The 25,244-nt window shown below is 40.0% G+C and overlaps 2 protein-coding genes across 2 annotated transcripts in view; both read right to left on the bottom strand.

The window, feature by feature from the left end:
* The window catches only part of LOC139123015 (phosphatidate cytidylyltransferase 1-like), a 63,807-nt gene extending 54,276 nt beyond the window's left edge, over positions 1-9,531 (bottom strand). Inside the window, exon 1 of the mRNA XM_070688953.1 lies at positions 9,308-9,531. Coding sequence (XP_070545054.1) covers positions 9,308-9,388 — 81 coding nt within the window. The 5' untranslated portion in view covers positions 9,389-9,531. The remainder of the gene's footprint in view (positions 1-9,307) is intronic.
* Positions 9,532-11,541: 2,010 nt separating this feature from the next.
* On the bottom strand, positions 11,542-24,986 carry LOC139123014 (DNA-directed primase/polymerase protein-like). The gene is made up of 11 exons (XM_070688952.1): positions 24,826-24,986; positions 23,516-23,608; positions 22,314-22,392; positions 21,350-21,488; positions 20,261-20,352; positions 17,326-17,473; positions 16,419-16,676; positions 15,486-15,654; positions 13,843-13,976; positions 13,474-13,669; positions 11,542-12,818 (listed from the first exon to the last, which is right to left on the bottom strand). The coding sequence occupies exons 1-11, from the start codon at positions 24,876-24,878 to the stop codon at positions 12,521-12,523; spliced, it is 1,659 nt and encodes a 552-aa protein (XP_070545053.1). The 5' UTR covers positions 24,879-24,986; the 3' UTR covers positions 11,542-12,520.
* Positions 24,987-25,244: the final 258 nt, after the last annotated feature.

Genomic DNA, 25,244 nt, shown 5'->3' with positions numbered 1-25,244 from the left:
CCATGAGAAAATGTACCTGAATTCACCTCTGGAAAAGGTTTTCAGATTTTAAAAGTCCGTTTTTTGCCAGTCTACGGCTTTTGTACTCTCATTTTGAACCCTGAGTCAAAAATTTAGTTTCTACTTTCTTGTTTTTGTGACGATTGAAAATTTAGTATTTTTAATAACTCGTAGCATTTTAACACAGAGAATGGCGAACATGTTGAATTTCAAATTAGATTTGTAAATTTGGGATAATTTACTTTTCCCTCTAAAAATATACACGTTTTGAATGACTTTTATGATTTACAGTATATATTCTTGATTTTCCTACAGTCTGGTTTATAGTTTCCTTTAGTCCAACACATGAATGAGGAACACTCTTTGAATCTTTCATTTTGGAGAGGCATGTTAACCCAGATGAGAATCTGGTGATTTGTTGACTGTGAACATTATAGACAAGGTCAGTTGAAAGTCACAATTAATAAACTTGTGTGAAATAAACGAAATGTCAGTTACTTGTAGACAGTCAATCCATGTGTCACGTGCAAAGTCATCGAGATAATTTCAGATTGCTCGAGTCATTTAAAACTGAAAAGGTTTTGCAAAATCTTTTATAAAAACCCCATCAGAACACACAAAATCTCTGGGGCAAATTTGAGAAAGAAAAGGCCACAAATTAAGATTCAGTGTGTTTTTGGTCAGTAAGAGAGACCATCAGGGTCAAAGCTGATAAAACTGAGCAAGAGAAATGAATGATGGTCTGACAAAAAAACAGAAATGTGTCTTATAAACTATATGGTTAACCCTTTTCCTGCCGAGCGCCCCTGTCCGTTATCCTGCCAAGTCGGTCAAAACCGGCCCCCTTTTCCGTGTCTACAGAAGATAGGCTCTCCTGCACGCTTTCCTGCCAGGCATTTGGCGGGAAAATACCGCATTTTCGGGGTACGATTACCGACCATATACGTGTTAGACTTCAAAAATTTTTGCATGCCCGTATAGAGGGGCAACCGCTGATGAGGTTGTGTCCAGAAAATGACGAGGTCACGGGCGTTGTTTGCCCCGGGGGACGTGCACTTTTATGCCCTTTTCTAGCTTACTTTCGCGGAAGTAAAGCTCGTTCGCCGGCACGCACGGCCACACCGGGGAAACGTCACCTCTCTCGTGGGTTAGTAGAAGACCCAGGGGTTAGTGCTATGGGTGCGGCAGCACCCTCAAACCTGTCCTGTTTCCCCTGGGTTGTGTCACTTGGCCACGTACTTTGAACGACTTGGAAGAGTCGCACAGTGCAGTCTGCTTTGACGTAGTGTCAACGACATAGTTCCGCCATTGAAGGAAGGCGTGTACGTAGTTTGGCCAGTTCAGTGAACACTTAGCTCGTTAGTGTTACCGTTTCCTAACAGGTTAGTTGTGCAGTTGTTACTAAGGTGCAGTTTTGTACCACCTTAGCTCTGGACAGTGCAACTGCTCTATGCACTAACCCCAACGACAGATGGTTGGTACAACGTCTACGTCGCACGAGCACAGCCTCCGTTGGGCTGTGCCCCTCCCACGTGATACAACGCACGTTCATCCATTACTATAGCGTCCTTACGGATCTGCCAAAAACGAAAGTGGGGGTAAAAACAAAACAAATGAAAATATGCGATCATAGATAGTATTTTATTCGGGAATAATTTACATTATGCCGAACAATAAATCTCGGAGTCTGTCTCGACGTCCGAGTGCATGGTCCGTGTTTCAAAAATTATAATCGGGGTGGCAGATCCGTGTTTCAAAAATTATAATAGGGGGAATTGTACAAAATAATCCGTCTAAACAAAACAAACGAAAATATGCGATCCATAGATAGTATTTTATTCGGGAATAATTACATTATGCCGAATAATAAATCTCAGAGTCTGTCTCGACGTCCGAGTGCATGGTCCGTGTTACAAAGATTACAATCGGGGGATTGTACAAAATAATCCGCGTTTCAATTTACAATCAGCGGGATCGTAAAGCACAAACAACGGCACAACCGTGCTCAAATGTGATCATGGTCCGTGTTAAGAATACAGTCAAGCCACTGTTAGGCGAAGCTGTCCCCTGTCCGTTATTTACGTCGGGTTCTCTTGCTGATGGGTGTCGTCGGGGCTGTGTGAGTAGAGGTCTGCACGCCAATGCTCCTCTTACCTCGTAGCATCATGCGATGATGAAAAGCCGCAAAACACTCGCCCTCGTGAAGATGAACCCCGCACAGACTACATCCTTTGGATGTCTCAGACAGTCGTCCGCTCGCAGTGGTCTTACCCTCTCTGCTACATACTTTACAGCATTTCTGCCGCCCCTCCAAACGGCTGACAACGTGCATCGGCTGATTTTGTGGATTGATGTACGAGGCAAGAGAAACAGTGGCCTCGACCTCTCTCACACTGGGCTGCGATCGCCCACAATAACCGCCAATGAGTTGTTTCCCGACACGCAGATGAAACATCTTATGGGTCAGCTTACTATCAGGGTGTACATGCTTGAAGCATATATATGCATTTACCAGGGCAACATCAATCAGGTAACATGCCAGATATGTCCACCATCTGTGGTTCTTGCACCCAGTGTGAAAGTACTTGCGCTTCTGGTTGGCTCGGTCGACGCCTCCCATGTACCGGCGATAATTATACAGCGACAGAGGCACTTGTCGCCGCTCGTCTCCCTCCCCCACTGGCACGCACTCCAAGGGTGGATAGACCGTATTCAAGATCAGCACCTGAGCGTTACTATCCTGATAAGCAGTGATGTTAAGACGAGAGTCCGTTCTGGTCGTGGCTTTCATATCCCCAACAGACAGAGGAAGGCGCTTCCTCTTACCCGCCGGAATTAATTGAGGGGGCATGGTGCGACGATTACGGCGGTTAAAACTCCCGACCATGTAGATCCCGGTCTCCATCAGCTCTCTAGCAGTAACGACCATGCTAAACAGGCTATCACAGAATAGGCTGTGATTATATCCACAGAATGGCTGGACCAGCTCCATCGTAATTCTTTTCACCACACCTCGCTCCTGCCGTCTCCCATCAGTCCGATCCCGATATTTCACACCTAGGTACGGTGCAAAGTTAGCGATGTATGCAGTGGTGGAGTCGCACAGCTGCCATATCTTGAAACCGTCTCGATCAGGCTTATGCGGTAATCTCTGCTTAAATTTAGAACGGCCCTTAAATCGCACCATGCCCTCGTCGATGGAGATCTCTCTACCCATCTTATAATTATTTACGCACCGGTCAACTATGGGCTCCATCCATGGATTGATTTTATACAGGGATCCTCCTGACACCGACGTCGGCGGCGTGCCTCATCAGGATCACGACGTGGATCGTTCTCTGGGTCTGCCAGATGAAAGTATCGCATAAGCTGCTGAAAGCGACTGCGGGTAATCACAGTAGAAATACCCTGGTTTCTCAGAAAGGGATCGCTAGACCAATAATCCTCCACTGATGATTTACGGTCGATACCCATACAGACTAAGACGCCAATGAACGCCTGCACCTCTCGGTAGTCAGCGTTACGCCAGTATTTATCTATTTTCCTAGCGATATGTCGCTGGTGGAATTTGGCGTATTTATTAGTCTCGTCCTTGGCCAATCTGATCAGTGTAGCTGGAATAAACTTAAAAAAGTAATCGAGCTCACGGGCGTGGCTGGGCAAGGTGAAAGTCGGTCCTCTCTCATGGTCAAAATCGGTCTCCTCAAATATATTAGCATCGGTAGTCTCCGACATACGCCAGACAGGAGGGTGTTCGTCCTCCGCCAACACAGCAGCAACGTCATCATCGTCGTCAGAGCTTGCCTCACCTACATACTGCCTGTCATAAAGTCATCGTCCTCTGCCGCATCCTCGTCAACCTCCGAGTCGGACTCAGCGGTGATATCACCGTCGTCTGGGCGTCTGGGCCTGAACTCGCCTGTAGCGGCATCAAGGATCATATCTGGCTCAAAATCAGGTGGGCTATCCTGATAACGAACCCTCCGCACTATCTTTTTCGGCGGGGACATCGCAGCACACGAAACTATGGCAGAGCGGGCTCGGCAGCCTCTGCTGATGACGAGGACTCAAGCGCTTTCGCACTGGGCACAGGAACCTCTCCTGACGCAGGATGAGGGCTCATAGTAGCAACAGGTGGTGTCTCTCCCGGAGCAGCCGGGGGAGAACCAATGGCATCAGCCGTCTCATTACTCACTGTCTCACTAGCAGCAGCAGACGTAGTCTGTGCAGGTGAAGTATCTCCCACAAGAGCAGATGTAGTCTCTGCAGGTGAAGTAGTCTCTCCCGGAGCAGCCGGGTGAGAACCACTGGCAACCGGTGACCCGTCATCATCCTCATCGGCAGAACGATCGCTCTTACGTTTACGCTTACCACTGGGTTTTTTAGCCGGAGATGGCTTCGCCTTACGGGAGCGTTTCTTGCCGACTTCTTAGAACGTTTACTAGGGACATCACAACGATCGCTACCACTACCGCCCGGAGACTCTGCATCTTTGAGCTTCAGTCGTCTGCTCGCCTTCAGAAAACTTTTGCGGTCCGTCAAGCTCATGTCTGGAACAGTGTCGACAGACTAGCAGGTCCCTCCCTTTTAAAGCCACAGGGAAACAAAGCCCTGGACATGATTGGACGCAGGGGTGTTAATATATGCATCCACCTGTTATTATAATGGACCTACGGCAATCAGTCCACCAACCGGCGCTGACATTCCTACCCGTCATGTAAATTGCCTGTCCGCACCATTTGATATGCTAATAATACTCATTTGCGATGCAAATCCCTCGAGCACTTAGCATAACATAGTCAATGTCATTAGCATCTCAACTTGACATTCCGTCCAGCTGGGTACGTGGCATGCGCACCTGCCACCCAAGGACGTTGGCCCAAGCCCATGTTTAGTACGGGTGGGAAACCCGTATCTTTAACCTCATGTCCCTTCTAAGTACGCCCGAGCAGGGCGTTTTGTCAGCCAAGTCGGTGACAAGCAGTAATGGACTGGCCGTCTCGTTCTTGTACGGCAACGAACAGTGCTTCAGCGGCTTTTTTGGGTCATAACCGTCGCCTGCCGAGCGGCTTACCCAACTAAGGTGGTCAAAGATGAAGGATGCAGAAATTGTCAACGGCTGTCTCGACCTCGTCCGTTGGGCAAACATGGCTCCTTCAAATAACGTGGCCAGCACGTCTACGTCATCAGCGGTGATGACGACCCGTCATTGACGCCCGAGTGCGTAAAACTCGGAATATACCGACAGGTACCTCTACCTGAGTCGGTCATACTACGGTATAAACCAAACACAGGTCTGCCAACTCCCGTTAGACTCGGCCGTTAGCCGAACTTCACAGGGACAACATAGGCGTAACAAGTCAGTGAACAACGGTTCACGCACCTAACCGCAGCCGCCAAGTCGGTGAACAATGGTATCAAATTTTGAGGCCATGTTCCTGAATGGCAAGGCTGAGGCGGTGTGTTTCGTTGCACGGCTTGAACGTCTAGAGCCAAGTGCAGCCGACAACGTCCGACATCTGAGTGGGTAGTCTTTTCGAGAAGGTAACAAGTCGGTTAAAAGCGGTGGTTACCCTTCACAAATGTCGCTCAAGTCCGTTCGGATCAGTTCCATGTCAGGGACTAATCAAGCCGAGTCCGTCAAATCCGTCCGCACTTCCCGTCAATCAGGACCAAGTCCGTGATTTTCGTCTCGCACCATTGGCAAAAAATTGCACCGCCAGCTGAGGCGGTCTTAGGCGTTGCCTACAGATTAGCGTTGCCGAGACGGTCAATTTCGGCCGCAATCTATGTAGTGCCTCAGAGCCAAGTTAACCCAAACTCCGCTAGAATACGTCAACGTGCTAACCTGCCAAGTACGCTACTCGTCCCCCCCAAAAAAACCAGTCCCCCACCGGGGTGGGGGACTGGCTGGGTAGCTTCCGCACCTTTCCCTGTCGTTGGACTCTCTGTGAACCCATTTCGAGAGCAAACGCCGTTCCTCGCCCAAAACCTGTCCTCGAACGACCCCTAGCGCGAGCAAGGGTTTGCTACACGTAGTTCCGTCGACTAGGCAGGAAAGGGGGTACCAAAAAGTAGCCCGATTTCCACCGCCTTGGCAGGATAACGGCCGTGGCTGCTCAGATTCTAGCTACACCGAATTTCAAGCGGATTTTCACCGACTTGGCAGGAAAAGGGTTAAAGAATAGCCTTATAACATGTAAAAATAGAGAAGTATGTCTTAAAGTGGTAAAAGATACTATATTGATCCTGAATTTTTCAAATTGTGATGAGTCACGAATTAATATATGGAGAAACTACACTGGGCAAAACAAAATTGTATAATCCTGTATATGTGGCAATATATATTATTTCTTTCTTGTGATTGCTGACTTATTTTTAGTAAAATTTACAGATTGCATTATTTAAATTAGTACAATGGACTCGATGGTTTTTAATGTTCATAACTGTTTCAGTCAAAGTGCCTTTTCATGTCTTTCAGTGATAAAACACTTCTCTCAGTTGCAACTTCTAAAGTGCACTGGTCGTTTACTCATGAATAGTGGCTGTGCTGTGTAAAGTGCTGTTTTCAAGTAGCATTTTCATACTCTAGACTTGAAAAGCAGGTGACAAGTTGTCAGAAATGGCAAGTTCATTATCTCATTAAACTTCTGTTTCAATTTAACTGAAATGAATTGAGAGACATGCCTCTGATGTCACGGTCACGGATTTGGGTGACAATAATAGTTTTCTAGTTTGGTGGCAATTTTTAAAATAATCATTACATTATTTGAACATTGCTATTAATAGAATTCGAACTGATTTGAATTTGTTCAACTGACTAAAATATCCCTCTACGCACTATCAATCTCTTTATGACCTTTCTGGGTCGCTGATCTTTATTGAAATTTCAGCCTCTTCAGTTATTTTATTAGCTTTCTCTTGGTCAAGGCTTCCTGATCACACAATATCAAAAAAAAGGTCAAAAGGTCAAGGCTATTTCCAATCTCACTGGAGTGCAATCATTTAGGCATGGCTTACAAGATCAATATAGTAAACATCTTGAAACTGTGTGCACGGTCAAAATACATTGTGAAAATTTACTTCCATCTGCAGACAGAATATTTTAAAAGAGATAAAATTATCAAAGGAATAACAAACATGAAACACATTGGACTGCCAGCATTGCAGTATTTTGAATTTGGGGTTGGATTGACGAATTTTATTGATTCGCCGCAGAGCAACCTTAAACATTCAGATGACCACATAAAAATGCTAAGATAACTGACCACCTGTACCCATTTATTTTATTATTAATATCTATTTATTTATTTATCAGATTGTTTATTTTGTTTATTTGTTTGTTTATTTACTTTCAGTTTTTTATAAGTATTACTGAGAAGTTAAAAGGTCAGAATCAGAATTTATTTATTTCTCTATTTTTTTAATTTATTGTTTATTTATTTTTAATTTGTATAAATAGAATCAGAATTGGTTTACTTTGGTTGAATCCAAGTACATTGTAAACAGTTATATGTCTGATGGGATGTGCGCATCATACTCTTTCCATAACCTTGAAAATGTTAATATGATTTCAAGTCACAAAACAAAATTTCATTCTGCCAAAGTGAACTTTAACCTTCCATCATTGTCATCAATGAAGGAATTTTCAGACCATTTCATTTTTGAAGTAGAATTTCAGAAAGAACGAATGTTTTCGGAATGCAGTAGTTGTCAGTTTGGTTGAGTGACACCCATTGAGACACATACTTCTATTGAAGTAGAAAATCTAGGCTGTTACCCTAGTTCACTCCTATGGACTGTTCATAGGTCTACCTGTTTAACTGAAAATGGCAATATTGTACCAAAGTCTGGTGGTGAAAGCTGCCTTGGTTGGCATACATGAACAAGTGACAATGTCACGTGTACGACTGCTGGTATTCATTTATTTCAACCTGTACACACCTGTATTAACTACAAGACTTGCAATGATTGGAGTGACCTACTTTCAAAATCAGCCTAAGCTACGTCAGAATATAATGAATAGAGGGAGGACTGGGGTGGCTTCATTTAAAATGTGAAACTCGCAAAGTTGAAATACAAACAGAAACTCTTCATACTGCCAAACTCAAGGTCAATGTCACTGCTGCCTGTAACCTTAACCCCAGTCAGTGCCCACCAGCTGACAAACGACACTGCCATATTGATCATTATCTGAATGACAGGAATGTCATTCATGATTTTCTATTCAATATACATGTACTTGTATGTACAGCAGATTTTGTATCTGGTCTTCCTGCTATCAAGCATTGCTGTTGTCCATGGTGACCGGCTCACCATCCACACCTATGAAAACAACTGTTCAGTTTTTATATTCAAATAGTTACATACTTGTAATGCAGTAGTTTAATAGTGTATAAATAAAGGAATTTTGATGATAAAATAAAATAGTTACTTGCTTTCATAATATTTATATAGTATTTAAATACTGGAGACAAAGTGAACACTATGTACATCATAGTGCTTGTCCTCAAATGACCTCAATATGCTTAAATTCAATACCTGGTGCTTATGTGTGTGATTTACATAATTCATGCAGATGACCTGTCCTCATATGAACATTCTGCAGTGAATCTTTTGAATACCAGTCGCTATTTGTGAGTCCAGAATATTTCTCTTTAAATTTGAACTGATCTATGTGTATGTTTGATTCAAGACAGCAACAAGGAAACTGTCGTGAAATCACTGCAGCAAAACATATTGTTTCTTCTGTGGTCGTGTAACTCTTAAACAGGGGCCAGGGTAAGCGAGCACATCTCAATTACATAACACCGACGATGTTATTTCATTGGGCGCCACTAGTAGCACCACTTCAAATGACAAGACACGAGATTACGCTGCGGTGGCGTGGGAGTGTCGCTAATAAACCAAATTTCAGCGTTCCACTGCCACCGCACGAGATCGAGATGTGAGAAGACATGAAGTTCACTGTTCCTGACATCACTGCTGTTTTGAAATGACTACCCACTGAGCTCATCTCAGCCGTAGTGCTAGTTTACAAATACATGTACTGTAGTACAGTACGTCAGTTCATCAAAACCCCGGCAACTGACGATGATCAAGCTGAAATGTTTTCAACTATAAATATCAAGTCAACATCTATGGAATGGGTTTTACCTTGAATCCATTGTTATCATATGGTTCCGTATATACAACTTACAAATATAGTCATTCAACTGCCTTTGCAGGAACAATATCAAATTGATCGTGCTACGAGCGACTACAGTACGGACTGACAGGGAGCAGCTAGAGACGCCGGTCGACCTACCTCCTCAACTTTCGTTGTTTCTGTTTTAACCTCTTCGTTTTCGGCGGGTTCACCACCTCTATGTCGAAGCTCTGTCTCCATAGTCAAAGCTAACAAGCTGTCGAATCCGAAATCACGAGTGATCCGCAGTAAAATCACTGCAACACTGTGTTCTCAGGCAGTTTCGATATCCACTGCACTGACAAGCCCTGGCCCTGCAGATTCTGCTTCGATGAGGTATTAGATACAAGTAGACCCTCTAAGTCAATGAGAAAATAATATCTCACAGTGCTTTTTAATATTTTACCACAGTCTGTTTGTCAAGATTAACACCTTCAGTAAACCTTGTTTTAAAGACAAGTACGTCAAAAATTCTGACAATTTGTTCTTGAATCTTATGATTAAATTCGATCTCTCCGCCGATCATCACAAATCAGCATGCGTTTCGGGCTGGGGCGTACTTGACGTCACACCTCGCGGACCCCGCTGGTGGCGCTGTGCTCACATATGCCGAGTTTATCTGGTCGGCAGTACCAGCAGAGCCCTCCGAGCTTACATTAAAAGTGTATTTCTCACAAGATTTTATTTTCGTGAATGTGATGTAAGCATTTGCGTACTGATTCATCATAATTTTAAATAATGGGACAAATAAAGCAACAGAAAGAAGTGCTCTGCAAGACTGTATTGAATCATTAGTTTTGTTTTCTTCATGGTTCTCATTGCAAATCATTCCAGGATTGCTCATAAAGGGCATGCAATGACATCTTTTCTCCAAATTCTCTTGCACACTGTCATCCATAAAAATCTTCCAAGCCACTTCACTCTAGGAAGTCTGACTCTGATGTTGTCTCACAAATGTCAAGTAAGGCTTCAGCAACAAAGTCCACATATTTGTGAGGAAAAAAAATTGGGAGATCTTGTGTTAAAATGACAAAATCTTTGTATCCTTTACAATAAAGATTGATTGTAATCTTTCGAGGAGTTGGAAGTTTATTGAACTTTGACATAAACATTTCACTTATTTGTACATAAGCCTTCCGAATGATTTAGTTTAAATAGTCTAAGGTTTTTCCTCTCATAAACAGAATTCAGGGCCCCAGTAAGTTCAAAGTCACTTAAAATTCAAGGACTTTCCATAGCCTATTTTAGCAGTTTTCAAGGACGTTTTGAGGCACAAAATAACATTTTTTACCTTGTACCGTTTCATATATCATTTTACACACCTAATTTTTACAAAAGCATGACTGACCATTTCGTGATTTTTTAAAAATCTTGGATGGATTCTAAATTTTCCAAGACTTTTCAGGACCCAGTTTAATTTTCAGTGACTTTTCACAAGCTATCCACGAGGCTTGAAAATTCAACGACTATCAAGGAGTGTATGGACCATGAAATGCAAATTTTCAGAATGTATTTTAGGTTGAATATTATACGAATGGGCCCTGAAAATGTTATTATACAGCTACTTGCGATAACATCACTAGGAAATACAAGAATTGGGCAAAATGAACCATGTCCCCTTACACACACACACACACACACATACACACAGCAGTTGATATTGAGCAATATGCTCATGGACTGTTCAAAATGGCATTTTACATGTGTCTGTATTGGTGTACAGATATCTTTCTATTATATTATCTTAACACAAAAACACATGCAATGAGACACTGACGATAAAAAGATGTAAATGAAATAAAATTTAATGAGTAAACAATCAGAGTTTAACTCTCTATTAAAAGCTACAAAGCCTGTTGTTTTTTTTAGGAACAACACTGAAGAACAAGCTTGCATAATAATTGCGGTGAATAATCATAAAATTATGCCAAATAACATGGAATCCTGACAACCTGAACAAGTGTTATTATATAGTAGCTGCTACTGGAGGAATTATCAAAGGTTATTGCTATGTATTCTGGGTAATTATGAATGTATGGAAATAATTGCATAGGTAGAGTTTACATCAACTTTCAACTCTGTAATAGAAGGACATCATCCGAACTGCCTCAGAATGTCCCAAATCTACAGTATACAGTACTTCTTTTTTAGAGTATTTTATTCTCCTTGTTATGTGAAATTCTTCAGTCAGTTTTGCTATAAACTTGCTAACTTAGAAAGTATGGCAAAATTGGTATACTTACACATTGTGGAAATTTAATGTAAAACCATATCATCATACAAACCATACATTAATGAATGTTACTCTATTTTTCATGGAATATCTTAATTTCATAAAAGCATAATATATAAACATTAAACACTTTAATTTTTTTAATAAATACAAAGGGTATTTCAGCATCTATTTTAACGATGCAGATTTAAGCTTGTTAGTAGAGACATGATTGAAAAAGATGTTGTTCAGAACAATGTCCCTGTAGATCATGACTTACTTATGCCGTAGAAAATATAAGGTAACAATAATGCATTGTAGACAACTACGTAACATTCAGTATTCATCCCATGATGATTAAAGAAAGCTTTCATGTCATTGGATGGACTGAAAGCTGATATTTAAAAGCTTACGTACAATAACTTACTTTCATCTATTTGTTTGGCATAGACTCTCTCATAGCACCTTATTGTCCATAAACTATGGCTAGTGTAGCCTGGCTCAGTGAGCCGGCACAAGCCAGCACTAGTTACGCCGGCTAGTGATGGATGACCCGGCTACACCAGCCACAGCATGTAGCCAGCCAGAGGCTGTGAGAGAGCCTAAGTTTGGCAGTACTTGTTCAGAAACAACAAATCTGGGTTTTCATTCATCAACAAGTTCTTCTGACACCAAAGATGTCTGACATGACTTCCATGTCCAGTGGTCCTGTAATTACTGTGGTGTCAACAGTCAGATCAGAGCATCTCTGTCATTTCAAAGTCACAAATAGAACACATTTCACAGACTGGAAAATTACTGCATTGTGGCAGTGTCAATTTGGAGAGTCATATCACCACTTCATATTGGTGTATGTATCACCATGCAAATCCTTTCAGCAGACTTGTAGTACAGTGGGTCCAATTCTTTAGGACAGTCATCTGTGTTGAGTTCATCTTTCATGTGTTCAGTTCATATTTCATCATTTACAAGCAGGAAGACACCTCTGTTATCCTATTGGTTTGCAGTGTGATTGTAGTACTCTTCTGCCTTGCTACCCTTGTAGTCAATTCTCTGAACGTATGTTCAGATCTAACCACGTTGGTAGGAATCACTTTGCTCCATGCGTTGCAATGCAACATTTACACATTGTTTTCCTGCTGTTGTTCATAAGCTTCTGCTGCTCTCAGCAATGTCTCATCATCAAGATCATCCTCAAAATTGTCATTGCTGTTGCCATGGCAACCATCTCTTTCACCCTGAATCTTCTCATCCATCTGCTCAAGTGCTTTCAGGAGTTCCTCATCTTCGATGTCGTCATAGAAAGTTGGCAGGTACTCCATTGGAACCTCCTGGTCTGGGCTTTTGAAGCCCTGCGCTTTACAGACCGGATCGTGGCACTTCTGATAGAAGACCCCATGTTTCAGATCAACCAGTATCCTTCATTTAGAAAGTGAAGATAAAAACCAAGATAGCATTACATTGATTGTATGTATTTGTACTTCTGTAGAGTGTATAATACCACCTCAGTTCTTATGAAATATCTCATACCACTGACAACTAGGTTAATCTGTATTTCTTATACAGCAAGGCATGCAAGACCAAAATCAGGATACTGTCCCTACATCAAGTTACTTTCCCTATCAGACCAACTTAATATGTTACATGACATATTTTCTTGCAGCTGTCCCAATTATGATTTTCTCTTTTATGAAGAAATCTCCTATTCAGAAACTTTGTCCAACATGTGTAACAGATTGAAAATGTTAATAATTGAATTCCATGAATTGAATTTTATTGAAAAATGGAGTTGTTGTTTGTTTAGTTTACTTTTTGTGGCTCTGGCAATATGCCAGTTTCATCAGTACGTGAAAATAGTATCTTTAGTGCATACAGTCACCTGTAATCTAAATACGCCCATATATGGTCAAAGGGGCATTCCTTGGTATTCAAAATGCCCATGTGAGGGCGCTGTTTTTAAAAAGCAGCCACATGCCTAAAATCTGCGATTGGTTAGATTTTCTCTTTCCATAGCAACTGTGGCAAATTGAAACAGGTGATTGTATACCTTTAAACACAATCAGATAGAACTTACATAATATTGTTACTTTTGTGTTGTCTGCCAATGTTAGCACACCATCTGTTCTTGTGTATATCATAGACAATCAGCTCTCCCTGTGAGAAGTATGTCCAGCGACGGATTTCTCCTTGGATGCCGTCTTTGTTGGTTTGTGTCCGGATGAAACTATCCAACTCTGGATACGGAGAGTGTTTGAATCCTTCCACCACATCTGGAATGTGATGCAAGATGGAAAAGAGAACAAAAATATACTCAACCCCGGTTTTAGACAAGTTCAATGAAACCATAGCGAAAATGAATTATAATTAAACGGACAGTGTTTCCTTGAGTGAAATTCAAAGTCGCTAAATTTCTAGCAAAATTCTGTGAGAACTAATAACTTACTCCCTGACTTTCTTGAGTTGTTGACTGTGGAAGCAGACTCTGTGTCAGCATCCTGACCAGGGTTGGTTTGTAACCTGACAGATCGTCTGACAAATTCTCCTTCACAATCCAGTATCCTGAATTTGGGATTGAAACTGCGATAGGAGATAAAAAGTCATAAAAAGAGACATAATGTAAGAATACTAGGGTGTCCCGCAACAATCAGTATACCAGAAAACTATCGGCCCATAATTTCAAAATGGCAGCTTTCTACAGTGCTTGTCTGTGGTTCACTTTTTAACAACAAATGGAAACAGACCCCAATGGTTAATGTGTAAACACAGCATTCTTCAGTCTTGCCATGTCTTGCCATCCTCAACATCCTTTCATATCAGAACCCTGCCCTGAACATTTATTTGTACATGAATGAAAATGAAAAGCATTGTTGTCAGCCCCAAATAACATTAGACAAACCGACATGTTACTCATCATGGCATATGTGGCACACCTTAGTGTGAAGCATCCTGACAAAATGGATATTGAGCCTGTTGTAAGAAGCAAAACCATCAGTTATCACGGTGTGACAATGTCTAAAACAATTCCATTTCGTTTCATAGGAATCTCTTTGAAACTTTTTCACAACTTGTCAAGAGCCTGTGATTAACCCTTTGAATGCAAAAGTCAATTTTGTCTCCTTACAATATATTCTAGCCAATTTTTTTTCAGATTCAGAAAATTTTAGATTTTTCCTAAAATTTTGATCAAAAACTGTTGACCATGAAATGTGAGGTCAATGTGGTTCAAAATTATCCAAAAATTACAGAAAAATTCTTAAAAGTTGGTAAAATGTTGGTGGAGCACTAAAATTTTGGTGGGAATCATAGCAGCACTCAAAGGATTAAACATGAAATCAAGTCTTATGAGGGATGTCAAATAGTGTGTTAAGGTTCCAAGACAAGAAATTTGACCTTTTTAATCTAACAATTCTCTAACAGTTAATAAGCTCAGAACCCCCGTAATGTATACATTTTCTGAAAGCCTAGATATATGGGAACATTTTGGTAACCACAGTGTCACCATTGTTTACATCACTATCACGTGACAAGGTAATTTGCATAACCTTTCAAAAATCGGTTTTCCCTACGTTTTGTCTCAATACTTCAAAATATCTGACTCAAACTTGCTGGAATGCAAGCTGTCACAACGCTCTTCCAAAGTGTGTCTCAGATTTTTTATATCTTGCTTACTTTTTTTGGAGCACAATTTTAAAGAAATCAAGTACGGTTAAATTCACTGCTCTGGAAGTTTTTCTGGCATAAAAACTGTTTAAGAAGGTTTAAAAAAATTCTGAGACATACTTTTGAAGACCCTTAGGACAGCTTGCGCTCACACAAATTTCAGCCACATATCTCAAAGCATTGAAACAAAACATAGGGAAAACCGATTTTTGAAAGGTTATGCAAATTACCTGTCACGTGATAGCTATGTCAACAATGGTGACACTATGGTACTCAAAATGTTCCCCTATATCTACGCTTTCTGAAAATATATAATTTACGGGGGTTCTGAGCTTATTAAACACTAGAGAGTTGTTAGTTTAAAATGGTCAATTTCTTGTCTTGAAACCTTAAGAATGCTCACAGTGACGTCCGACAATTACTGACCTTACATTGCTGATGATAGAATCCACAAATATTTGGTCCTCAAATGACACCTTGAAGTTCTTCTTGAACGTCGGTTTGTACTGATTTGATTCGGACAGTTTGAAAACATTCTGCTTGCCTTTCTTTGCACACCTGTACAATCTGAAATTTCTGTTTCTGCTGTACACTCCTTGAAAGAAATATTAAAAAGTGAGGTCAAAAGTTAAGATGGGACAGATGTGAATATAAACGTATATTTCTATCAATCTGTTTTGCTATATGTTGGCTGTGATCCTAAACTGTTGCCAGTTCTCAACAAGATGTCAATGGCTCATTTTCATCACCCTACATCTTTATTTGGTGAATGGAATCAAAAATTCATCAAGGTTGCTTGGGAAAAAATGCAACTTTTTGCTTGAATAAATGGCAGGGCAATCTAGTACAGAATGCAGAGAATATGGTCAGATGTTAAAGAAGTATTCCATTTGAATAGCGGACTTTACTTATAAAAGTACCTGGCTGCAGGATGTAGTATCATCAGATTGGCCATTCAAAGAATGCACCTCGGGGACAGATATTGAGACTCAAATTTTTACAATTCTTTTCTCATCTACCTCTTGTGGCTGCTCATTTTAAAGCTTTTGGCGTAAGAAAAATTGTTACTGTCTTAACTTTTTGAAATTCAAAATTTTTCCCCCATAGAAACACAGGGATAGCGGCCATTTTGAATTTCAAATATTGGTAAATTTGTTTCTCTAGTACCAAAATTTGCACCATGACCCCTGATTTTTATTCTTGATTTGGTAAGAGAACGTTTGAAAGTTTCGTTGAGGAAATTTTGGGCGAAAGTTTAAGTCTTAAAATTTCGAGGCGCATACTACCTAAACAGTATATTAAAGTAAAAAGAACAAATTACTGACCAGACAACAAGAAACAAACAAAATTCTTTGATACCTTGATCTACAAAGATAACTTTCTCTCCATCTTTGTTGTTGACAAACAACTGCTTCAAGTCTACATGTGAAAGAAAATTTTTCTCCTCATGGCCATGGTCAAGTCTTTGTTTCTTAGCCTTTAGACAGCTTTCGACATCTTGGTTTGGCTGTACCCTATTGCTGTCATCTTTGCTGGTTTCTGTCACACTGCTCTGATCAGAGGCACTGTTCCTGACGTGGTTGGCTATGGCTATACAAATGTGATGTACAAAGCAACCTGAAATGTGACACAAGATGAAATGAACATATGTAGTGGTTACCTTGAATAGGTAGATGACAAGTCGCAATACGGGAACACATTCTTTGATATAAAACCACGATAACCACTTCAAATGCACAGCCGTCTATGAGAACATCATTAATATTCAGTGAACACATGATTGAATCAAATGGTTGCATTGTCCAAAACAAGTATTTCCTAGTGGTCTAGAAAGAATGTTGAAAGAACACGTAGAGAACACCTAAATTTCAGCTGAGACACGTTGTGCAAATGCTGTCGCCTCATTTTTTTGAAGTAAACAGGTCAAACTTAATCAGTGACAGTGTTTTTGCTAAGGGCAGTGAGCAAGTTAAAGTCCCTTGGTCCCCCAAGTCATTTTACTGGGGATCCCCTATGTGTATCAATGCGATCAGATTAGGGGACAGGTGAAATGTTACCCGGGTTCCCAAATCAATTTCCAGTGTTCCGCAACCTTGGCAAAAACACTGCCTTTAATTACAGACCCTAAAAAAGAGAGGGTCTACGCTTTAATAGGTTGAAATGAACATATGTAGTGGTTACCTTGAATAGGTAGATGACTAGCTGCAATATGGGAATACATATTGCAGCCACTGAGAATGACTGCCGGACTGACTATAAATCTTACCTGCATGTATGTTGTCTCTGAATGCAATGTCAGCTATTCTGAATATCAGATGACGGCTGAATTTCAGGTCAGTGGTTGCATCCAGGTCAATGACGTTCTTTCTATCACAGTGGATGTCATACATTTCTTTAAGGTAGTAACAGACACACTGATGGAGAGCAAAAAAAAATTACCGATGCAATTCTCTTGGTGCAAAAAGCATTGAACATGCATGTGAAAATACACCTTTCACGGAACAACTTGTGGAAAAGCTGGGCTCAATGCTGTTGTTAGAGCTTTTGCAGATAAAGAGGTAGAGAGTGGGGATGAAATGATTCACTACAAGATTTATATTGGTCCACGAAAGTGTGCTTATCTGTCATAGAAAGTGTTCTGTACAAGATTCATATGCTTTGTCAACAATGTGTTGATATGTTTGGGGAAATGAATGAAAACCTTGTACACACGCAATATCTCTGTTTTATTTGAATTTGACAGTTTACCACATACAGGTATACATGCTCACACTACACTGACTGGTGCTGTGGCCTGTGAGTGACCTCTGTGGCCGATGCTGGCTGATCATTTTTGCAGCAGTTTGGCCATAGACGGTAGAGGGGGCCCTCAATTGTCTATGGTTTGGCTAACAGGGAATATTAGCCAGAGATAACATCATTTATCTAATCGTCTCAAAACGGACGAACTACGAGCAGACCTACGAGCTCGTACGAGCGAAGTACGAGTGACGTAATGTGCCGTACTTTCAAAGTACGAGTGACGTAATGCAGGTCCCAAAATCGACAAAGTGAGCGTCAAGCTGAGCGTGGAAAAACAAAAACAGCATCGAACTGAGCGTTGAAAAAAAAGACAAAATAGGATTCGAAATGAACGTAGAAACATGCCAAACAGAATGTCAAAGAGGGGTTCTGAGTACGGGTGCTAAAATATAGCAAATATGCGAAATAAACACGTAATGACTTGACTGATTTCAGCTTGAATATAGCAAGTACGGGAACGAGTTCAAAACGTCTTTCACGTGGGTAGGCCCTACTACTGACTTTGCAGCACTATATTTATAACACTGTTGACAAAATCTCAACAACAATAAATTGTGGGTTCATCGTAATTGGTATTGCATGCATTAGTGAATTTTCAAAAATGACATTCATAATTGCATATATTTCAACTTTGGTAGCAAGAAAACCGACGACTCTGAGTGACTGGCATTGGGCGTTCGTTCGTGTGCAAACATCGCGTGCAAGTTACAGATGATGGGCGGTACGGTGGGAGTAGGCACTAATAGTGATAAACAAAACGGCCAGTTTAGCCTACCCGGGATATTGTAATACACCCCACCTCTGATGTGATTTTCCTCTAATTAACGCCAAATAAATAAACATATTTGTAAAAATACATTACGTCGACGCCGACTTCATTGAGGTCGACAAATCGACGACAGCATTTATACTACGACTGATGCCTGGAACTTATCTACCGAACTGAGTGTAGCTAGGTAAGTTTGGAATGTGATGAGTTGGTTTTGAGTGATGTTTTTTTGTTGTTCAGGAGCGCAAACGAACGAATTGAATATAGAAGTATCGAGCATCGATATCTTGTATGGCTTCTGCAAGTTCCGCGATGACAAACAGGAATATTGACCCTACAGTGACCTGACTATACCATTATTCAATAGGCGGGCCGTAATCTCAACAATACACACCAATAATAGTGTGGTTCCGATAATGTGCTTTTTCAAAACTTGAAGTTGAATGCGAGGTCAGAAAAATGTTAGTCTTTAAAATCATTGTTGAGTAGAGGTCATTTTCAAATAGACTGTACAACATGAGGTACACACGGGTGCCACAAAAACACCCGCCAACTCATAAAATCCTTCATATTATTCATTGTACACTGTGATTAACATAATGTGGTGATCAGATTATTTCGAGGTCATCTTAGCTGACTCGCGAGCCACGCAGGTTTTATGTCTGTGAAATCATTGCACTTTCGAATTCGAAAAAGTAAAAAAGATTTACAACGGCGGTAGGTTCAAGTGCATTACAACCAATCGAGGTCTCTTCCTTGATGTTCGGACATTGCAACCTCTTCTTTGATTCTTCTTTAACAGCTTAATGTTACAATCGACGTCTGCAAAAAAGTCTACCATCGTGGCGTATAATAAGTCAGAGAGTGTCGCGTCGTCTCCAGTCTTGACCCGTACGTACAGACTCGTCCAAAAGTCAAAGCCTAAAAGTATTCCTCCGCACTGCACTGAACCCGCTCTCACGACCAAAAAAATAATCATACGAAGTTCACACCCGCTCCTACTTCCGAGTTTCGAATATACACAGAAAATGTGTCTAAGCGTTCGTTTGTCGTAAAATCCTTTCACATAAACAAAAATCTTTCATCCATGGAATACAACATAGTCCTAAGCGTATTCATAAAAAATTAGGTCAAAAGGCATGTGTGACTTATAGCTTGCATACGTCACTCGTAATATGAAAGTACGAGCCAGTACTTCTGCTCGTACAATGTCAATTTCGAGACAATTACATACCTCATAACGTTGTCAACTTGCACGAGAAAAATTCAAGTGGAAGAGGATCTCTTATGTAATGACAAACTTCTTGAGAACTGTGATCAAATATATATCATAGTACTATTTTGCAAAAGTATGCTTCTTCTCAATGAATTTGATTTCTATGCTGTTCAATCTCAGAGAATTAGGAAATCAGTTGCTCATCTGAAGAATTTGGTTTGCTTTCTGCCTTGACTCTGATTTTATTGTGTCATCTCTGCATCTCTATTTTACAGAATAACAAAATGTGCCAGTCCTCGATAAATAACTTCCATGACAGAAATTATGGATGTGTGCTTTGATGAAATGGAGGGACTTTGAGTGTTATAGCTGTTGTAAAATTTTTCCAAAGACTGAATGAAATGATTCAGCTACCTGTATGAAAGTATCTACCATTTGAACTCCATCAGACTCTGGATTGTGTTCTTTGCTGTATTCAATGTCAAAGTAGAGGTGACATGCAGCGCCTGCAGTATTATGAACAAATCAAACTATTATAAAGTCACATAGTGAATGGACAACATTTGTATGGTTGATAGGAAGTGAACATCAATGCGTTGGTCAATGTAAAATGGCTCATCAAAAACTCCTGTGCGGCTTCTTTTGTATTTCTTGACATCCATGTTTGCTGGTCACTGTACAATGTATGTCAATGGGGTGAGTTCAGTCACTGTGAACAATTTTGTATGAAAAACAATCACATCATTGAAATAAATCTGTACAAATCAACAAAGCCACTGAGTTATTTTCATCAGAAGGTTAAATTCATTTGAAATTGAGCTGACTTGCACACAGCATACCTGATACAAATCACACAAATACTTCCTTTATATGCTATCAGCATGTGACTGAAAAACCTACAAATCCATGAGATGTTTATTTGTTTTCTTACTCTAAGAGCTTTAACCCTTTCACCACCATGGTTTGGTCCAAACCCATTGTTATCAATGGTAAGTGTGGACCTCTATACAAGGAATTGGGGGTGAAAAGGTTAAAATGAGTCCCCCACAAGTTGTAGACCAGAAAAAGTATTGATAAAATCTTACAGCCCGAATATCTGTCCCTGAGGCGTGTTCTACCTTAAAGGGACAAAGTCGGCCATTTTTTATGAATTTTGTTTGATACAAGATACTACTTATACTGTTTGAAAGATACTGAATGAATGGGTGACCATGCATATATTCAACCCCGGTTTTAGACATGATACATGAAACCATCGTGAAAAGAATTAATGGTCATGACAATTAATTCATTTTTGCGATGGTTTCATTTAATTTGTCTAAATCTGGGGTCAAATATATGCATGGTCACCCATTTATTCAGTATCTTTCAACATGTCAAACAATGTTAGTATCACGTATCAAACAAAATTCATGAAAAATGGCCGATTTTGTCCCTTTAAGTAAAGTAAGCATAGTCTTCGTCTAATGTTACTCTGAAATCTGATAATGTGGAAGGGCTCACCTTCAGGTATCACTTCATAAAAATGAGGTGGTTCTTGACCTTTCCAATGAAATATAGTATGTCTTAATTGAGGGTATGATGTTACAAAGTATCTCCTCTGACCGGATTCATCTACGTCCACCGCAAATACATGCATGTCCTGGATGCAACAAGATGAAGAAACCATAGTAATAGTCATATACCAATGAAAAATATTTGCAAGAAGTTTTAAAAGGATACCAGGAGAAATTTTAGAACCATTCTTGCAAGTATATATGAACATTTCATTATATATGAGAAGAGAGTGTGCAGCAAAGTGTTGTCAGTGTTCCAGGATTTGAAAGACTTTATCATGCGGATTCTTTCAAAGAATTTGCTTGACAAAATGCAAGAGCTTTTATTATAATAAGGTAGAATGTGCCTCTGTGACAGAAATTTGGACTCTAAAACTTTTTACAAAACTTCTTTGGTCTACCACTTGTCAGGGTTCGTATTTGAAACTCATGGAAAAACTATACTTTTCACGGCTTATTTTTGTTGTATTTACAAATTTTATATTTTCCTCTGTAGAGTAAAGGGGAATGGCAACTATTTTGAATTTCAAAAATCAGTAAATATTGGGTAATTTATTTCTTTGGTATAAAATTTTGCATAGTAACCCCTGATTTTTATTTTTGATTTCAAAAGGGAATGATTTAAACTTTCATTGTAGAAGGTTTGAGAAAAATTTTTAAGTCTTGTAATTTTGAGGCATGTGGAAGATACCATCTGAGTAAAACTATGTATGTGAGTTCCATGTTTGCAGTCTCTTTTTTTAATGTCCAAGGTAATATGAAATGCGTGTAAAATTGAAGTTTTATAAAACATCATAAGGGTCTATGGCCAGCTTCTATTACATTTCAGTAATAGATCAAAAGTGCTTAGGGTGGAAGGACCTGAATATTTTGGTATTCTTCAAATCCTAAGAATAAGTTTACATCCTTACTTCTTTGAAAGTTGCAGCAAAACTGAAAGCTTGCTTCTGTCTCACAAACTCTCTCCATAATGGACTTGGATCGATTAATCTGCAGAGAGAACAGAAAAATATTGTGTGAGTATGTAAAAATACTAAAATTACCGTAAAAACCTTATCATTTTGACAAAAAAAAAATAATTGTGATTTGTAGTTGAATTATATGAAAATTTACAAAGCCAAAATGATTTTCGTGGTCAAATTATTAGAGATTTCAACTTTTTTTGACAGTTCATAAGTGATATGCTTACTGTCTTTGATGATTTAACCTTTAACCTATGAAGATGACTTTCCTGAAGTCTAGCCTTTGACATTCTGTGCTGTACAGTGTATTTTCTGTGTAAATTATCAAAAACAAATGTTCAAAACAGCTTGTCATTATTATTTGGTCGAATTGTTAGAGATTGAGAAAGTCCAAATTTCCATCAGTGGTCGAACTGATAAGGGTAAAATAAAATAAGTTTTGAGAAAAGATAGAGTGGTTGAATTAATAGAGTGGTCGAATTAATAGGGTTTTTACAGTACTACAGAACAAATTTCAAGGCTGCTCTATTGAATCTCATTCTCTAGCTCCACAACACACAGATGTTTGCTTGATGGGCAAAATTGATACTGTCTCCAGTCATACTACATATTCTGAAGTGCTACTGTACTAAGATAATACAAGATACACCCAGTATTTTTTGCAGGACCCTGGGTATAAGGTTTGGGAACCCTGGCATAATTTCTGTTGACTGCATTGATGTTCCAAAGGGAACTTGGTCATGACCAGGAACTCCAGTAAACTTTACGTAGATACCATCCTCAAAAAAATCATAGACTCCTTTGACTGGTTTGTAAAAGTTTTTTTTTTTCCGTTGGCTTGGATATTCTGTTACACCAGATACGACAACTCAGATATGCTGATCAACACACAGGTATGCAATCATGCATATTCTACAATTAACAAGCTGTCATTGCCTTCCAGAATATCTATCACAACTGACTGAACAGAAACACAAAAAGTGATTCAATCTCAGACAAATTTTGCCTGAGCTTATATGATTTTATACTTTCAGTTATACGTAGAAAACAGAGCTAATCTTCCTTCAGATACAATGACAATGTTGATCCACCGTCCCTCCACCCACGGAACGGTGGTTGATCTCACTATGAAGGTAGGGATTTGATCTCACCTTGGATGATACAGTGGTGCAAGTGCATGGTGCTTGAATATTTTTTCTGTCAATTGTAGCTTTGCAAGTTTTTGTTTCCATCTTTTTTCTCTTCTGTAAAATAATGACATAGGATACAAGAAGCTGTCTACAATGCTGTTTTGATAAAAGTTCTATAGTTTGTTAACAATGTGGCCTTACGGTAAAAGCTTACTTGGATAGACACAGACAGATTGTTACAATATTCTTAAATGTAGGGTATGATTCTATGAGGTCGATTGCACAATTTCTTCGATAAATTCAAACAACTCTCCATGTGTGATACACGTGTGATGGTTCGTAACTGTTCATGCATTTTAGATTAGCTTTAGCTAAATGACGGACTGGGAGTGCCCCTTCCCTAGCTGCAAAGGCTCTATGGTGCGGCAGTCGGTGATTTTTGGTTTTTGCGACCTCGCTCACCAGTAGCTTTACAATGCCAAAGACCCTATAGACTGGAAAATATGTGTGCAACATCAGTGTAGCACACCCTTTTGTAAAATATGCAAATACCGGATGTGTTCTACCATAGACCCTCGAGAAAAACAACACAAAGTTTCGTTTTGTTGATGATCTTTGTCGAGTGCGATCGCTGTGTCCAAGGCAATTTTTAAGCCCAAAAATGACAAGGTTAGTGTAGACGATTCTGAAGTGTTCTTTTTTGATAGATAAGTGCAATGATACACGGTAGAACAAACATATTTGGTACCTAGAGTGCACTGCACCGATGTCTTGCTTATTTTCCAGTCTATAGGGCCTTAGGCATTGTAAGCTACTGGTGAGCAAGGTTGCAAAAAACAAAATCACCTACTGCCTCACTCGGAAGTCACTAGTGTAGAGCTGCAAGTTTGGTCCATAGCTGTTGTGGTTGGTTACAGACGGGGTTCCTGCCTTTTACAGGCTGGATTTGACATTTAACTTTTAACGCCGCCACCACAGTCGTAAAAGTCAAAACCTGCCCTTAAAAGGCAGGAATCCCGTCTGTAACCACCAAAGCTATGGACCCACAGCTACCCCTTCCCAACCTCCCCATGACCCCCATCCCATCCTGGTAAGATACCTGATTCTCACCACCCCACCATCCTCCTTGTTTCAACATATGTAATATGTATTATAAATCATACTAGTGTAAGTGCAGATTTTTTTAAAAGGAGGACTTTAGTGCACATGCTCTCTCAGCGAACTTTCACTCATGAGACTATGGTATGAGAGCCGGAAGCGCAAAATGTTCGCATATACGGTAGAAAATTTAGAAATAGAAGCGCCACACTCTATAAGACACGTGCACTCACTGCCTCTGCTCCTGGGCTAATGTGAGCTTCACTGGAGTAAAATCTTCAGCCATGTCCGTATTTTGCTAGTAAGACGTATAGTTGGGGGGGCTTTTGAAGTTTCTAGCACTTTGGGTTGACGACAACCATGCGCCAGCGCTCTTGCACGAATGTTTTTATCAGGCGGTCTGTGTTTTATATTCCGCGCGCACTCCGCCCCCAAACGACAATGCTCTAGTAAGCGTAAGAATCAGAATCTGAATGAAAACATAACCTTTCTCTTACCTTCAAGTGGGTGATTTTAATTTCAACACAGTCAAAATCAATATATTGACTTCAAGTGTATTTTCTTATTGAAATTTATTCAAACTACAAACTTTGGAAGAAAGTAGGTATTTTAATACACTAATATCGATGGAATGGGACGTAGGGTAATGTAA

Source organism: Ptychodera flava, chromosome 22 (genome assembly GCF_041260155.1).
Source record: "Ptychodera flava strain L36383 chromosome 22, AS_Pfla_20210202, whole genome shotgun sequence".
In the NCBI taxonomy this organism is placed as follows: domain Eukaryota; kingdom Metazoa; phylum Hemichordata; class Enteropneusta; family Ptychoderidae; genus Ptychodera; species Ptychodera flava.
Note: the sequence above shows the minus strand (reverse complement) of the source record. Positions and strands in the feature narration are given on the sequence as shown.

What these genes read in the sequence shown, in the direction of transcription:
- LOC139123014 (XM_070688952.1), bottom strand. Translation starts at nt 24,878, where the DNA reads ATGGCTGAAGATTTTACTCCAGTGAAGCTCACATTAGCCCAGGAGCAG. An exon ending in TTATGAAGTGATACCTGAAG is followed by an intron (nt 20,353 to 21,349) that starts GTGAGCCCTTCC and finishes ATAATACTGCAG; the next exon opens with GCGCTGCATGTCACCTCTAC. An exon ending in CACAAAAGTAACAATATTAT is followed by an intron (nt 12,819 to 13,473) that starts GTAAGTTCTATC and finishes TTCTAAATGAAG; the next exon opens with GATACTGGTTGATCTGAAAC.